At 40.4% G+C, this 17,464-nt stretch overlaps 1 protein-coding gene across 1 annotated transcript in view; it reads left to right on the forward strand.

Annotated features, from left to right (window-relative positions):
- Nucleotides 1-2,521, forward strand: part of Onecut2 (one cut homeobox 2) — a 47,196-nt gene extending 44,675 nt beyond the window's left edge. The window contains exon 3 of the mRNA XM_021214960.2: nucleotides 2,127-2,521. Within this exon, the coding sequence (XP_021070619.1) occupies nucleotides 2,127-2,413 (287 nt within the window). The 3' untranslated portion in view covers nucleotides 2,414-2,521. The remainder of the gene's footprint in view (nucleotides 1-2,126) is intronic.
- The last annotated feature ends 14,943 nt before the right edge of the window (nucleotides 2,522-17,464 follow it).

The following is a 17,464-nucleotide window of genomic DNA, read 5'->3' on the forward strand; positions in this document are numbered from 1 at the left end:
AAAAAAAAAAGAACACTAGTCCTACTTACAAGGACTGCACCCCCATGAACTAGTCACTTCTCCCCAACCCCACCCTCCTAATGCTGCCCCCATTGTCTAGGACCTCAGCATATGAATTTGGTAAGGACGTACAAGCAACTAGATAACAACAGATCCTAAACTTACAAGTACACTGGTGTGACACTTCAGAATACAATGTGCAGGAATGCCTGGACTAAGGTCTCGGCACACATATACATCAGTGCGTTGAGATGTGCAGAAAAGCATCTATTCACCACTCAGCAGAAGAAAGTCCCATGCTAAGGGTCAGGTACCCAGTGAAATTTGACTGTAGAAGAGGCTACCCAACCTAGCTCCCCCTGTACTTTCCCAGGTAACACCACTGAAGCTATGCAACACTCCCAGGAAGCTTAGGACTCTCTCAAATCATGGTAACCTGCTTTTTCATGTCTCAGCATTGTGACTGTCATGAACTGTGTTATTTACCCCTTATGAGTCTGAGAACCATGTGTGCTGACTAGTTTTATATCAACCTGGCACAACCTAGAGCCATCTGAAAGGAGAGAGCCTCAACTGAGAAAATGCCTCCATAAGATCCAGCTGTAATGCATTTTCTTCATTAGTAATTGATGGGGGAGGGCCCAGCCCATTGTGAATGGTGCCATCCCTGAGCTGGAGGTAGTCCTAGGTGCTATAAGAAAGCAGGCTGAGCAAGACATAAGGAGCAAGCCAATAAGCAGCACCCTCTTTAGCCTCTGCATCAGCTTCTGCCTCTAGGTTCCCACCCTGCTTGACTTCCTGCCCTCACTGCTTCTGATAATGATGTAAATAAAACTCTTTCCTATGTTTCTTTTAGTCATGGGGTTTGATCATAACAATAGAACACAATCTAAGACAAATTGGTATCAGAAGTGGAGTGTTGCCATAATGACCTAACCATGTTCATTTTACGAGGATTATGGGAGGACTTTGGAACTTTGGGCTAGAAAAGCCATTGAGTGCTAAAAGCTAGTGAGCTGCTTTCTAGGAGTTAGGAAGTTAATAATGTTGAGGATAGTGCAGATAATGATCTGGCTTGTGAAGTTTCAGAGGGAAGATACTAATTTCCTGAGTCAGGTATCATTTGTCCCTATTGTGCCAAGTATAACTTATATCCCTGTTTCAAAGGGTCAGTTAGGCATATTGGACAGAATTGGTCATTCCCTTCTAAGAGGATGCAGACTTAGGGAGAGCATCTTATCCTGATGGATAAAATTATGTCCTGGTCACATATTTCATTCACATGTAGCTGCTCACATCTACACAGTCAAAGCATATGGTAATAAACATACCTAGGACCCTAAAGGCTGCTGTTGTGATCTTGGCTTTTTTTCCTACTCCCAACCTAACACACACACACACACACACACACACACACACACACACACACACACACCCCTGTTTTCCTGTATTGGCTTCTCTTTAAAGTGGCCAAAATAGAACTGACTAAATCATATTTCCCATGATTTGCTGTTGGTTGTTGTTGTTGTTGCTATTGTTGTTGCTGCTGCTGCTGCTGTTGTTTTATTTTATAAATGTTTAGATGGATAGGATTTGGATTAGGATGCCTTCATTTCATCACCTTGGCTCCCATCCTGTTCACAGTGTCTGGAATCATGCGAATCGTAAGCCTTGTTTTGTGTGTCTGGAGAGTGTGGTTTCAGCCCAGCTGACAACAGTTCCAGAAGGTGAATGTGCAAAGGGCCCCCCTGCACCCCCATACCAGTTCTCCCTGCGGTGCATGGCTTCTTCACCCCTTTCACCACAGCTGACTTTAGAGTTAAGCAGGCACAGAGGGATGGGAGTAAAAGAGAAAGGAAACAACAAATTGAGTCAGACCCAAACTAGACTGTGTGAAGCAGCCCCTGGCTCTCCTTTCTTCCAATCTCTGCTTGGTAACTGATGTCCTCCAACCAAGATGAACTGGGTTGGCTTGCTAATGACATGTGGGCAATCCATGCGATAAAGCTGAACAGTTTCCATCCCCTCTGCGACTCGGTCCATGTTTTCAATGGCCCGCCTTCCCTGTTGGGTCCTCCCAGTACCACTGACTCCTCTCCCTTTTCTTTTCTTCTTTCCCCCTGAAGCCTGCAAACGAAAAGAGCAAGAACCAAACAAAGACCGGAACAACTCCCAGAAGAAGTCCCGCCTGGTGTTCACGGACCTCCAACGCCGAACACTCTTCGCCATCTTCAAGGAGAACAAGCGCCCCTCGAAGGAGATGCAGATCACCATTTCCCAGCAACTTGGGCTGGAGCTGACCACCGTTAGTAACTTCTTCATGAACGCCCGGCGTCGCAGCCTGGAGAAATGGCAAGATGACCTAGGCACAGGGGGATCTTCATCCACCTCCAGCACTTGTACCAAAGCATGATGCAAGGACTCTCCACCTGGGCACAAGTCATCTCCAAATGAGGACAACACATACCAAAAACCAAAACCAAAACCAAAACCAAAACCAAAACCAAAACCAAAACCAAAACCAAAAAAAAAAAAAAAAAAAAAAAAACCAAAACCCAAAAAAAAAAAAAAAAAAAAAATCACAAAGACATCAGATTCTTAGCTGGGGCCCTTCACTGGTGACTTGAAAGCACAATTCTCTTGAAACTTCTAATCTAGCTGTAATCATAGGCCAGGTGTCTATTTTCTTTTGTTTCATTTTAAATGGCTACAGAGTCCAAGTGCACGCTGAAAGTTAATCTCTTTGAACCAGACACTATCCTCTGAGTATGCTAAGCATCCCAAAGATCCAAATGGGGCCTTCTTGGAGTGAGTTCATTACAGCACAATGTCAACCAAGTTCAGGCCCTGTCAACCTCTTGCTAACCTCTAGTTTCCTGTGAGTCATAGTGGATATTCGGCCTGAGTATAGACACAGGACACCAAAATACTACATTAAGAGAAGAATTTAACAAGAAAGGCCTCATTTGCTCCCCAAGTGCTTAGCCTCCTTATATCACAGTACATTAAAAATTCTCAGCCATAACATTACAAAAAAAATCAGAATGGTAATTACTGAGCACAAGTTTTAAATATGGAAATCAATAAAAAAATCCAAGGACATGTTTTTTCAACTCAGGCATCTTTTCATTGGATAGTTTAGAAAGCTTTGATTTCAGTTTATGATTTTTCTTTTCCTTACCTCCTGGAAATCTCATGTGGTCTTCTGGATCCGTCAAAAAAAAATGTAAATTCACTTGAGCTCAAAGTATCAAGCACAACGAAGATAAACAGAAATAAGGAAGGTTCTGGTTTCAACGTATCCAGTTTGGCAAGACGGTTTACATCAGTCTTTACTGTTGTGAAGTCATTAGGGAATTATTGGGAATATGGCTTCAAGCACATTTTGCAGGTTGTTACAAACTCCATTTGTACATCTCGCAGATGCACACTCAGGAGGCCAATTTAACTGCTACAGTACAGGAGCAAATGCATCATTTAAGAAGATCTAGATTTTTTTTTTTAGATCATTACTGTGCCCTTGATTTACCAGTCACCCAGTTCCTCCTATGTGCATTACAACTGTGGTTCATTCTTGTTCTTGCTGATTCGTGTTGTTCCCTATCCCATCCCATTAGTTGGGATGTCTCTATTGTTTTCTACAAAGAAAGAGTTTAATAAGCCACTTCCTGTCGTCTCTTCCTAACTCTCTTCCATTGCTGATTGATTCATCCTTGTAATACAGCCGACAGAATCTGGAGAGAACGCAGCACACCAAAGAAGCAGAATACTGCAATCCAAAGACATTTGTTACCTGCCATTTTCTAGCCTACAAATACTGTGATTACTTTTAGAGATCAGAGCACCTCTGTAACTCCGAGTGGCATTCGGCTCTTGTCTTGGGCTCACCACCTGGCTGAGCAGACCAGCTACATCAATGACATTAGCCAAACATCCAGGCAGTGGCTTCACCATGCCAGCTCTGGTTGTCACCTTCCCATAAGAGGGCCCACAGAACTCTGGGAGATTACAAAGGTCACTATGTGCATATTTACCAGTGAACGGCCCCAGGTGGGCACCAAGGGGTGTTCGGAGCAAGCCAAAAGCTGCGATGACTCTTTACAGACACTTGAGACTGACTTTTGTATGAATTGCTTAATTGAAACCAAAGAAACTTTTTTTCTGCACCTACTTCTGCAACAAACACAACTGTCCCATTGAATGAGTAAATGGTTCCACCAATCACTGGAAATCACCACCAACAGAAAAAGCACGCTAGAATTAAAGAAAAAACAAAACCACCGAAGACACACTGTGTTCAAACAGACCTTTTGGGACGCTCTTATTTTTTATTTTATTTTTTTATTTTTTTTGGAAGCAGATTTGAAAGAAAGGGTTGAGACACAAATCAACAGACGAGCCTCAATGACTGCTGCTTCATATGACAACTCACTCGGTAATCTTAACGTTGAAGATTGTCTTTAATTTGTGCCTATGCAGTTTTTCAAAAGAACATGGAAACAGAGCAACAGAAACCTCAACAGCTACAATACCAAAGATGAGGATTCTCACACCGTTTTTTGTCTCAGTTCATTACCTTCTTTTGCCTGGCTAAAATACTTATAGCGTCATTGATCTGTACAAAGGTAATCGATTTTGTTTCTTTAAGCAACAAAAGGAAAGGGTCATTTCTTTGATTTTATTGTTTCCCTTTAGTTTTGTTTTATGGCTTTTTACCCAACATGGAATCTCCCCCTACACATAAGGTTCCATGGACTCCAAATTTGAGATGTTGGGATAATGAAAGATGTTCCTTTCCCTCTTCAGCAGAGCGTGGGAAATACTATTGTCACTTGAATGTCTGTGGCTTAACCCTTAGACTTGGTTGCTTCTGTGTTCAGTCTTGTCATTAGGGGAGGGAAGGGGAGCAAGGATCAGGGGTAGGAGTCTAGGTGATCCACCCTTTCCAGAACCAAAGAATTTATAGAGAAATTTACAACCTCATCTTCATGTGATTGCCACATGTTAACAGGGCTTCATTTGGGGGTGGGGAAACATGTAAAAAGAATTGCCAGTTTCTACTTTTCTATTAGCTTTTTAAAAAAAAAGATCAGCTGTAAAGTTGCATTTCTAAAGAAAGATATATAAATATATATATATTAAATGTACGAGTACACGTATAGATTAACCTGCATTGGTGACAACCCAAAATTTTTGTTGTCCAACTTTTTGTTTTGTCATACGCACTATGTGTTAAGCATTCATTTCACAACTATGCTCATTTTTCATGCCATTCCAGAGTTCAATAGCCACTGTGGTTGTCTGACAGTATTCATATTTCTATGAAAGTTTATGGTAAAAGTTGAAAGTCCATATCAGCATTTCTACATGTAACCTGTTGATGAATGGATTCATGATGTAAGTGAATTTTATTTGTAGCCATCTCTATTCTATGCCTCAACCATGATAAGCAAGGTTTATCCACCAGACTAGCCCAGAGCTGCACTGCTGGCAGTAGGGAACTTATCCTCTATCATCACAGGGAATGCTTGGTGATTCATTCCCATCTGCTGTGGAGCAAAACACCAGAAATCCATTTTCCAGTAGACACCATTATCCATCAAGGTATTCTAGATTCCTCTCAGTGAGTAGATCCAACCGAGGCTTCTCATGGGGGAAATCCAACTTCTATTTGCAATAGGACGATCAGGTCTCCTCAGGGTAGGAATTACCAGTTGGCACGGACAAGCTTGAGTGCAACCACAGCTGGCACTGGGATTGTTGGAGGGAGGTATCTCAGTCCTGGAGAAAAGGCATACAGCAGACTGTGAGGAGAGTTCCAGATTCCTGTCCCTGGAGAGTCACATCCTCTGCCTTGCCTCTTTATTCACCCAATGTGGGCAGTCCTGTGGAGGGGGCATCATATCTAGAGCTGAGAGAATAGGACCCTGTGTTATTTTTCTAATTAGTCCTATCTAGGGAGTGGTCCTTTCACTTTCCCCTTCTCCCTTGCTTATAATCCATGAACCTATGGCCAAATGACCAAGAAAAAGAGTATTTCCTCAGAGGCTTGCTCCCATTTCAGCTGGGTCAGATGAATATTAACTTGGCTCTTACTAAATGAGTCTTTGTGACTTGTGGACAATGGGATCGGTGGTTCTGCTTGAGTACAGACTGCAGAACAAAGCATCTTGCTTTGGTTAAGTGACTGACACTAATTAACAGCATTTGGGGCTTTGCATCCTTGGAAGATGATGGCATAAAGGAAAAAGACAAGAAATTCCCTGTAGGAACTCTTGATAAATGTCTCTTCTATCTCAGATAATATCAAAGAAAATACTTGCTTTCAAAAAGTTGCTTATACACACACACTCACACACACACACACACATTAATGTATTTGTGTGTATATGTACATTAACATGTATGTGCATCTGTACACATATGTATCCAAATTTCAGGTCATACAAAGTATCATTTTGCTAGGTAGCTGAAAAAAAAAGTTGTATACCGAAAGGTTATAGACTTTAATCTAGTGTCTTTTCTCAAAGTCTTTACATTTTTTATCTTAAATAACAGTTTCAGAGAAAATAACCATTTGGACTTGGCTACAGCCTGTAGGCTATAATTCTTAATCCAAAAAACGTTCCAGGCTTCTACCACCATCCCCAACAGTGGGATGCTGGGAAAGGATAGTTCACAACCAAATTTCACCTTCCTAGGGTGACAGAAACCCAAAGCTATTGAGTGAAAGGTTTATTTTTCCTTAAGCCTTCTTATAACTAAACTCTATTTTTGCTTCCCATGTGATTTTAATAATGAAGATTCGATTCCCTCATTCTTAGAATTCTTTTAAAGGAGAGCTAATATATTAAAAGTACAATGACAACAATAAAATTGAATTCCAGTATTTAAAAGATTTTCCCATAATGCAAAAGAGTATTTGGTTTGTACCACATAGTGGTACAGGCTATTCTGAGGCAGAAAGGAAAGATCAGAACTGGATGTGTGGTTTCTGTTTTTACAAAGGCTCTTAGCGGCTTCAGCTTTTGGAACTCAATCTCATTGTCCCTTCAAACTAAAGCAAAACAAAACCTAGGAAGGTAAATCAAATACACACGCGCACGAACACACAAATGTACACAGGCATACACAGGATTTCCTAAGGCAAGCAGTGAGTTTCAAAGCCAAATATTGATAATTAAAATCTAAATAATCAAACATTGTCTATGTTGGGCATTCATGTCTTAATGCCAGGAAATTAAAATTGAATAATTTTCAAACAGTCACTATTTAATAGGTACAGAGAGGAACCTTTCCACTATCAAAAATGTTAATGGATGTGTCTGTTAACTTGATAATATCAAAATATGAAAATAAATTTTTGGAGGAAATGGGTCTTTGGGAGCTTGTCTAATTGGAATTTTTCAAAATCTACAAAGGTTGTTAAAAATAAATAAATAGGGGCATTAAAAACAGGGGAAAGTAGGACTCTGTGGTTAATGTTGACTGCATGACGCAGACACTACTTTGACAATATCTTTTCTAGATTCCTACCCAATCAGAGCTAACTTTTTACTGTCTCGTAGCAACTGGAGAGTAATGCTCTGATTCCAACTTGCTAGTCTAACCAGGTGAGTGAGCAGGGAGCAGGTGAAGAGGAAAGGATAGAGCCTTTCTGATGGTTATTTGCAAAGCTGGAGAGTTTAACAGTTCTGTGCCATTTGCTAACCGCAGAGACCAGTTGTTAACAAAAAGAAAGAAAGAAAGAAAGAAAGAAAGAAAGAAAGAAAGAAAGAAAGAAAGAAAGAAAGAAAGAAAGAAAGAAAGAAATTCCCACTTAAGAAGAGCAGGTTCCCCAGGTGGTTACTCGAACTGTGGATGCCCTAAGTCCTCTTTTTCTGTCAATGCTTTGTTTCTTTGTGAGGTAGGAGGGAACCTTTTCATTAGTGCCCATGGGTTATGCTATAAGTCCACAGGACCTCAAGTGCCCATTGACCTCAAGTTACTTTCATAACAGTCACAGGGAAGTGAAAGATAGGACTCCAAGCTCTATCTCTCTGGACTTTGAGTTAGGTTGGTTGACATTACCCAGCCTATACATTTTTTAGTGGAAAAAAAATATATATGTAGGGAAAAAGAATCACCAAAGGTTAGTCGTTCCATGGCAATCTTCCATCTGGCTCCATTTTTAGCAGCAGTCATTTTACATGGTATAGACCTTGTCCTTGTTAGATAAGTTTGCCTGTCATTTATACAGTCTGTGAGCTTGAATGTATACAGATCTAGATACATATTTCAACATATATCCTCATAGTTGACTTTACATCCACATACATTGCCTAGAGGTGTCTAGACTGTGTACACACAAGTGTGTACAGACATGCTTAGTACATACATAAATTGTAATCTGTTACAATAAATAAATTTAAAATCATCATGCAACATGTATGTGATACTTTGACAATGTACCTTGTCTTTGTTGTTTCTTGTAATGCTGAAAACCAAAGTGTGGAGATGTAAGCAAAAGTATCTCACCATCTTCATCCATCATGATACTTGAAATCACTTTTATTTGGGTACAGCCACGACAAACAACTTTAGGTGGAATGTTGGATATTATTTCACTGTCTGTGTTAGATGTTTAATGACTTTGGTTGAATAGCTTTATTCTGGATCTCTCATACTAAAGCGAAATCCAAAGACCTTAAAAAGAACAAAAAGGGGGATGGGAATTGGGGGTGATGCAGAGTACAGTACAAACCAATGACAGAAAGTGGGGTCTAGTTCCAGGGTTGAAAGAACAAAGGTGTGGTCTTGTGGAGGTTGTGTTAGCTAGTTGGGGGGGGTTGATGATTTTTCCTCCACATTTGTCACATCAAAGTGGTCTTTAATGCGATAAAGCTTTAGAAGTTATACTTTGCTGCTTTATTTTATCTTAGACTTTAGAATGAAATAACCCATTTTGTCCACCAAAAGTAAGTAAGTAAGTAAATAAATAAATAAGAAAAGAAAAGAAAAGAAAAGAAAAGAAAAGAAAAGAAAAGAAAAAGAAAAAGAAGACCACCCCTCCCCACCCCTCAGCTGTATTTTAACGTTTCTCTTTCAGTTGTGACCCAACGAGCTGTTAATATAATTAATTTATTTAAATTAGTTTCTTGTATGCTAGCATGTAGGATTCGGGTAATTATTTAATTCTCCTTCTTTAGTTTGATTTTACTCCTTCTTATTTATCAAAATCTGTAGCAGTGGTGCACCTGAGATGCGAAACCCTGGCTGCTCTACAGCTCTAGTGTAGTGTGCTTCATAAAGCGGTGACCGTCTGTTACAGGGAAGAAACATAGGTTACAATGAAAACGAAAAACAATCTGGGTGTATTTTCCCTTCTTGGATTAATTTATAAAATGGTTTAATGGTTATTAAATTATTTAATTTAAGTTCACAGCCCCACTTGGTACCAGGCGAATTTCACCTCTTAATTACCGGGGCCCTCAGAGCCTTTCTATTGTAATTTATTTATTTAACTTATTCAGCATCTGCGACAGATGCGCTGTATAGTTTGTGTTTATTATTTAAAACAACAGAGAGCACTGCGGTTTGTTTGCTGTCAGAACAACAGAGCAGATTTGTGGACAAGCAGTGACTGATCAGCCTGAACCTGCTTCAGAACTCAAGCTGAGATCCAACGTCATCAGCCCGGATTTCGGGGCTTCTATAAAGGAAACTGGAAAAAAATAAATAAATAAATAAATAAATAATAAGAAATCATAAACCAAAAAGAGAGAACCCTTATACTAGCTGCTTCCAAGAAAGAACTCGGTGTGCGTGTAAAGCAACAAAACAAAAAAAGGGAAAAAAAGCAGAAAAAAAAAAAAAAAAAAAAAAAAAAAAATAAAAAAAAAAAAGAACTGGAAAAACTTTCTATTTGTAGTGAGAACCAAAGAAGGCTACCTCACTGACTTTTTCCATTTGTAATTTTAATCGTGTTGACAACACCAAAGATACCAAAGATTCCTTTCTCTGTGCGGTCTGCATTTCGCTTGTGCTCTATTATGATTGAGCTCTTCTTTCTGACGTATGGTATGGACAGCCACAGCTCAGACTCCCCCCCAAAGAAACAACGGTGTGTGCGGACGAAGGTGGCTGCTAACCTGGAGAGGGATATTTTCTGTGTCTCTTGCATCTGTCTGCTGCCTCCTCCCACATGTTCAGCACGCCAGTTGGGACGCTGCTGTCACTTGAGTTCCTTAAAGTTGCCATTCCAATTTGGTGGAGAACACTGCTTGGAAATGGTTTGCAGTCCTAGCCCCTCCCCACTCTGTGCCCTGGAGCTATCACAGGGAAAAGTGTCCCAAGCTACTGCAACTACAGGAATAAGAATTGGGTAGGAGAGCTGGAAGGGGACCCCTACTGGGGCCCAGGTAGTTATCTGAGTCTAGGAAAGTAGTGATCCTTTAGCAATGAACAGAAGCTGTAGTTTATGGATTAATATTTTCATCCTTTTAAGGATAATCTTCACACACTTACACCTGATACATAAATTATGTATCCAGAGCCGTGTATGATCTTTGCTTAGTAAGGTGGCCAGCCTTGACATTCTAGGACTCATACAGAGCTTCTACCCTGGGAAGCATATTGACTCGAACAGTAATATGACTGTGGAATGCAGCCATTACAACATTTTAAATAAATAACCTTGCAATTGGTGGGAGGAGAAAGACCAGCCTTGACCTACTGAGTTTAATTACTATTGCTATTCTAAAGTCAGTATTTATCAAGCAGGGATGCTTGACTCTCACTTTTGGTAGGTAATTCCCGCTGTCAGCTTTTTATTTTTTTATTTTTTATTTTTTTAACTTAGCAGTCCCCATTTCATTGCTAAGTCAATTCTATTTCTAAGAGAAATGCAATAAGCTTTATGTTGTTTGCTGCTAAAGCGTATTCCTTGCAAATGAAAAATATCCCAAATATCAGACGAATGGATATACCAGTTTAAATGACGGTTAAAGTTACTTCTCTCTCTCTCTTTTTTACCCCCTTATCAAAACTTCACTGGTCTTCTTTAAGTTCCTTTAAAGTCTATTAAAATGACTAAGTCATTATTCGGATCACTCACCAAAGTGATGAGAACGTTAGCCAGTGAATCCTTCTTAGCTTTTGGTCAAGTGGGAATTAGCTACTCGCTGATTCCTATCTCCTCTACAGAGCTCTTTACTGAATACTACATTTTTACATTTCACACAATAGTTATCACTGAGCGTTTAAAGAGGCCTCTTAGATAAAGCTAAGAAGGGAAGATCAATTTCCCCCTCTGTCCACACGCCAACAGAATGTAGCTGGTAGAGGAATTTACAACAGACTTACAGACTGTTCAACATGCTCCATTTCACCTCTCTTTTCCTTCCTCCCCCCCCACCTTCTTCTTCTTCTTCTTCTTCTTCTTCTTCTTCTTCTTCTTCTTCTTCTTCTTCTTCTTCTTCTTCTTCTTCTTCTTCTTCTTCTTCTNCTTCTTCTTCTTCTTCTTCTTCTTCTTCTTCTTCTTCTTCTTCTTCTTCTTCTTCTTCTTCTTCTTCTTCTTCTTCTTCTTCTTCTTTTTTTTTTTTTTAAAAAAAGACAGGGTAGCTTTAAACTCATTGTGTAGAAGATGGCTTTGAACTCCCAATCCTTCTTCCTCTATGTGCTTAGTGGTGGGCTGACAGTTGTGAGCCACCATGTCTGGCCAGTTACCTTCTTTCTGAAGTGTTCAAGCTCCATGCCGGCATATGTGAAAGTTCTTTTCTACCCAGATAGACCTCCCTATATACGTGCTCCCCACACAAGGCAAACCTGCAAGGTCTTCTTTCCAAGCAGCTGTCCACCGAATTCCTATTGGCAATAAAAATTCCCAGAACACCCGGGAGACCATAAATTCACCAAGCAGCAGAGTAATTCCCCCGTGAGCAACATCACCTTTCCTGGCCTTCCTACCACTGAGCCCCTAGGATGGAGGATCTAGAAAGAGCAATGGCAGACTGAACACAGAAAATATCTCCATTAGCAGACCCCTCTTCAGCGACAACCCTCCCCCCCCCAGCCTCATGCTTCACTTGCAAAGTGTGACATTACCACGGGACGAGTGCCTTGCTTGAACCAAAGCAACGATTTAGCCAGTCTGGACCTCTCTGTGCTTTTCTTAATCCTTCCTGTGAATACCTCAGCTTCAACTGGGCCTCCAAACAGTAACTTGGTAGGCTTATTGTACTGTGGTGCTTTGCAATGCAACCCTGCAAAGAACAAGATTTGTACTAATACCAAAGGTTCTCTCTCTTCCTTCTGCCTCCCCACTGTCCCCCTTTTCTAGTCCCTCACGGTTCCAAAGCTTTAATATGAACCTGGGCATGTTGGCAATGCAGACCGCGCAATTCCTTACCGAATTTTCTCAGATATACCTCATAGATAATAGTGTTTAGAGTAATGTTATTATAGCGTATGTAATAAATTATTCACTGTTTCTTTTGGTAACTGTGATTTAAAAAAAGAAAAAAGGAAAAAAAAAGCTTTATACAGTTTAGGTTGTGCTTTTGTAATAGATGAAAATGTGCGCTTAAAAAAAAAAAAGAAACATACATTCTTTTTATTTTTCTTCTCCCCGCCCCCCTTTGGATTTTATTTATTCTGGATTGGGGAAAGTTGCAGAATGAGCCCAAAGTTTACAGTTTCATATTTTGCTGAAGAAACAATCTGTGTTCATTTGCTCTGTTGAAAAAAAAAAGTTATTTTCTACATTTGTGCTAATTGTTCTGTGTTAACAGTGTAGTATTATAATTAGCAACTGCCAATCAGTGCTATAATTTTATGCATGAGGCTAAAAACTTAGCAGTGTGATGCATTGTGGTCTCAATAGCAACATTTTTCATTTTGTACTAGATCCCTCCCTTTGGTTCAACAGACATTATTTATGCATGGGTGCCTATTGTTTGTTAGCAGTCGTGAACCCTTGTGTATACATTAAACTGTGAAAAATGTACACAGTTCGGCCTCAGACAGTGATAATACCAGTTTTCTTGGGAAATGTATTACCTTGGAAAATACCTTCACATCTGTTGGGTTTTCAACATGAGTCAGATCAAATCGAGTTGGTATTATGATGAGAAAGGTCATCCAAGTTGGAATTAGCCCACTAGAACCCCACAATTCTGTAGCCTCATAACCCAGATATATCACTATAGCTGAGCAAGCTAGAAATGAGCAGGAGAGAACCACTCCCTCTGAATTTTTAATTTCCACTAAAGGGAATCTTAGCTTTATGTTCAGGGTCTCAGACATCTTGGGCCATGTATATGGTAAAGCTAGTTCATCTATAGGCCTCACTTTTCTGGATTTTCCCTTGGGAATTAGATTCTGTTGTCAGTTCCCAGTAGAAATGCACAGAGCATTGATATCAGTGATCCATCCCTGACCTTTGTGTACACTCTCACAGATAATCCCTCCAGCTATCTGAACAAAAAGATATGGTCATTCCCTAAACTTTCACACATGTGGTCTATCATACTCTTCCTCTTTAGGGTCCAAAATGACTCTAGATTGATCCTTACAAAGCTATATCTATATTCTAAAGGGGTTTTTGGGCTTTTTTTGTTTGTTTGTTTTGAAGACCAATTCACGGAAACCATTTTGTTTGAATTCCTCAGTCTTTGAGGTCTCAAAAACCATTTTTCAGACCCAGTAGATTGGGTGAACATAATCTTATGACTGGGTTCTGAGATCTGTTCTTGAGTTTAATACCTACTTCCTATACCAGTATGCTCCCCGTAAAACCAAATCAGCTACCAGGTTCTGCAGTTCTGAGAATGGAGATGAGGAATAATGGTGTCTGCCATGCAGAATTCTGGAACTCACCAACAGACAGCAGAGCATCGCACATGTCTGTCAGTGAGGATGCTGAAGTTGTCTTTTCATTGATAATGAGAAGGAACGGCCTTATAAGTAGGCTGCGGTACTGGCAGCTTTGTAATGTAGTCCTTTTTGTTTTTCTTTTCCCTTTTTATTAATCTGCCAAAGATGGAAATGGATACAAGAACTTTAAAATCAGCTTTTGCAAGCCAGTTTTTTGATTGTAATAGTGTTTAATATTCTGGAAAGCTTTACATATTTTTCTGCAATAAGTCAAGTCATTAGTTGTTTGCATTAAGTTCTCCTTATACTCTCAAGCCCGCAAACGGTTCCTCTTGATGCAGATGTGGTAATACCTACAACGTTCTAATGTATTTTTGGTCCAAAGCAGACAAAAGGGTGTGTGAGACAGGAGCATGCCCAGCCCTTTTTACAACAAGCAACACAGGGATCTGGCTCACCAGAATTTGCCAAGAAGACTTGTCTTATGAAATTCGAGGTATATTTTGTTATGCTGTTTTATTTCCTGTTTTTTTTTTTCTTTTAAAGAAAACTGTGGAAAGTGATATGTTGAATCAAGTGTAAGCTGAGTTTTCCAGACAACTGAAGTAGCTTCATTGTGAATGTTATTTTGTTATTAAAGGGTTTTTACTCAATCTCTGTGCCAATGAATGTCCTTTTCCTTGGAAACACAAGAACCTCAAAATTACCTCTACTTGACCTGAATTTCCCCCCTGCTGAAGTGTGTGGACCTTGCCTGGGAAATAAATGACAATGCCTGGCCTTAGAAAGTAGGTTTGGGGCACTAGGAAGAGATCTCCATGTCTTTCAGCTAGCTTTAAAGAGACCTGGGCCCACATTTTCCAGCTTCAATCTCTTAGGAGCCCAATACTTCTCTAAGAGCCCATGAGCGAATACCAGCATGAAGGCAGATCCTAATTCAGACAGTAAAGGGCACGGTGGGAACTTGGTGATCTTGTGTCTCCAAGTCCTTCACGCAAGGACTTTCTTCCATCTTGATTCCTGCAAGGGTTTCAGTTACTCACTAAAGCCAGAAAGGAGACTCTTACAGATCTGGTAGAGTTCCCAGTCACTCCCTGCGTATCATTTACCTATTATCTGCATACATTTACATCTATGGTTTTTGAGGCAGTGCCTTGAGAATCAAAGGTATGGTTTTCTAGTATTTTATTCCTAAGTCACTTTAGCTTCATGGTTCTTAGATAGGACCAAAAAAAAAAAAAAAAAATCTGTTGCCTTCTTGTATCTCAGCAGGGCCAGGCAGGTCTCCCGGGCTATTGATCGTGTTTAGGGACAGGTTGAACCACAGTGACTAAACCTACCAAAAACATGGCCCACTAATGCCTATTTTATTTCAGCTTGAAAGTCCTTTTCAAAAAGTTATAGAACTTGGCTTAGTCTCCCATTTCCCTTCCTTTGGCTCCATTTGGCACTTAGCTTGATCCACCTTAGTATCTAGTCCTGGTTCTTTCTTCAGGTAAAGTCAGGGAGTCTGCTATTGGAGGAGAAAGGTTAAGTATACCCAGGCCACCCAGTTAACAGTCACATAATTAGAATATACTTTCTTAAATGCAAAATACAACACCCCACTACCACCACCTTGAGTCACTCAAGACCAAACAGTGTGACCCAGTAGTTAGCTCATTCATGAAAGATTATAAAAGCACTTGACTCTCATTGGACTTCCCAAAACAAGAATACAAGCTCCCGGGTGGAGACGTTAAGAGCTACTGAAATTTGGAGCCAAGGGCTGATACAATGCAGCAGCAGCTCCTTAGGCCACTTTGTATCCCCATCTCCTGACAACATATCTTTTCTTTTCCTTCTCAATCTCTAGAACAGTTCAGTCCCTTCTCTACAAACCCATGATACCAAAGAATTTTATGGGCCAGGGGAATCAGGAACTGACTAACCTTCTAGTGACTTCTCTTCTGCATCCTTTGCTTTTCTCAAAGAAAATGTTCCAGTGGATGATGGAGAAAGATCCTGGCCTTCCCCCCACTCCATCCGTTCCTCCTCTGAATATTTCTACCAGGTCTGTGCTTTATTAGCATAGATCTGCAGAATCTTGCCCAGTGAATTCTTCCTGCTCCCACCAAAACAGAAGGAAAGACAAGTTCCAATATATTTCCTTTTGTCCAGTTTTGTTTTCACGATCCAAATCTCACATTAGGCCTTGGCCTCAGGTATGTCTATTTTTGGTTTTAAAAAGAAACACTATTTAATTTTACATCCTGGCCTATATGGCTTTGAGCCTTCCTTCTAGTCTTTGGACTGCTTTATGGTGGTATTTAAAAGTGACTGCATTGAGAGAAAGGAGGAGGTAAAGAGAGAATTTGCCCCCACCTCTTTTTTAAAGTTTGAAAATGGAAGAGACCTATAATGTCACCGGGGGCGTGGCAGGGCAGGGCTGTGGAGTGTGGGCCTGCCTGCTACAGACTTGGCTCTGTTTCCTGCCCTGGGTGGTGGATCCGGGACTCTAATCCTTTAAGGGAAACCCATCTCCTAGTCATTAATTTTCAGCCAGATTTGGGGCTGGCCAGGAGACCCAGATCATACGCACACCTCTTGTTCTGTCTCTTTGTCTTTACCGGCATTATCTCCAGGAAATTGGAGGTGGGGGACTTTATTTTAGTCAACCCCTTGTAAGTCCCTTCATTCGATCCCTCTTGTGTTGAAAACCAGGAAAACACACTCCCTCCCATTTTGAAAAATAAATGAATGAATAAGTAACTAAGTAAATAAATAAGTAAGTAAATAAATAAGCCCCAATACTGATCTACAGTCTTCCTTTTGTCCGCTTATGTTTCCAAGCACATCAGACCCAGATTTTACCCCATCTCTGACACACTAAGTCACACAGAGCTGAAAGATTTTCCCAGGGATAATCAACAGGGTATTTATTCAGTGGCTGCCCTGAAATCCTGGTGGGAGTGAAGGTCACCCTTCATTACTGAGAGGGTGCTCAGCCCTCCTAAGTTCCCAGTCCTTTCTTTTTGGAAGATTTCTTTGAATGTTGATTGCATTTTCGTAAAGGCTCATTTCCCACCCTGACGTTTGGTCTGCAATGCAGCTTACACTGGATTCTTTCTATTTTTTATCCCTATCATTAAATGGTAGTGCTGTAAATTCTACAATTAATGTCAAATAAACTGCTTTAATTCATTGATCATGGCTCAGTTTGCTTTCTTTCATCCTCCCTCTCTCCCTTCCCCCCCCCCTCCATTGTGTATGTGTGTGCATGTGCGTGTGTGTTTCTTCTTCCAGCATGTGAGTTCCAGAGATCAAACCCAGGTTATCAGGCTTGGCCACAAGTATCTTTACCAGCTGAGCCATCGCTCAGGCCCTTCTTTCTATTTTGACAGAAAGAACCAGGTATATTATTCCTCCCATTGTGGTTTCATAAAAAACAGCAAAGTTGTTCTGCTTGGTACTTTGCAGGATGCACTTCAAGGTCTATGACCAACAAACCTGCCATTCTCATTATCAATAAAAGAATTGATGCCTGTCAGTTTTCTTACTCTTCACTCATTAAAACTTGGGAGATAACCTTCTCTACCTGGTCTTGCCCTTGTGCAAGTGGTATCACAAT

The sequence above is a fragment of the Mus pahari genome, chromosome 15 (genome assembly GCF_900095145.1).
Source record: "Mus pahari chromosome 15, PAHARI_EIJ_v1.1, whole genome shotgun sequence".
Classification (NCBI taxonomy): Eukaryota; Metazoa; Chordata; class Mammalia; order Rodentia; family Muridae; genus Mus; species Mus pahari.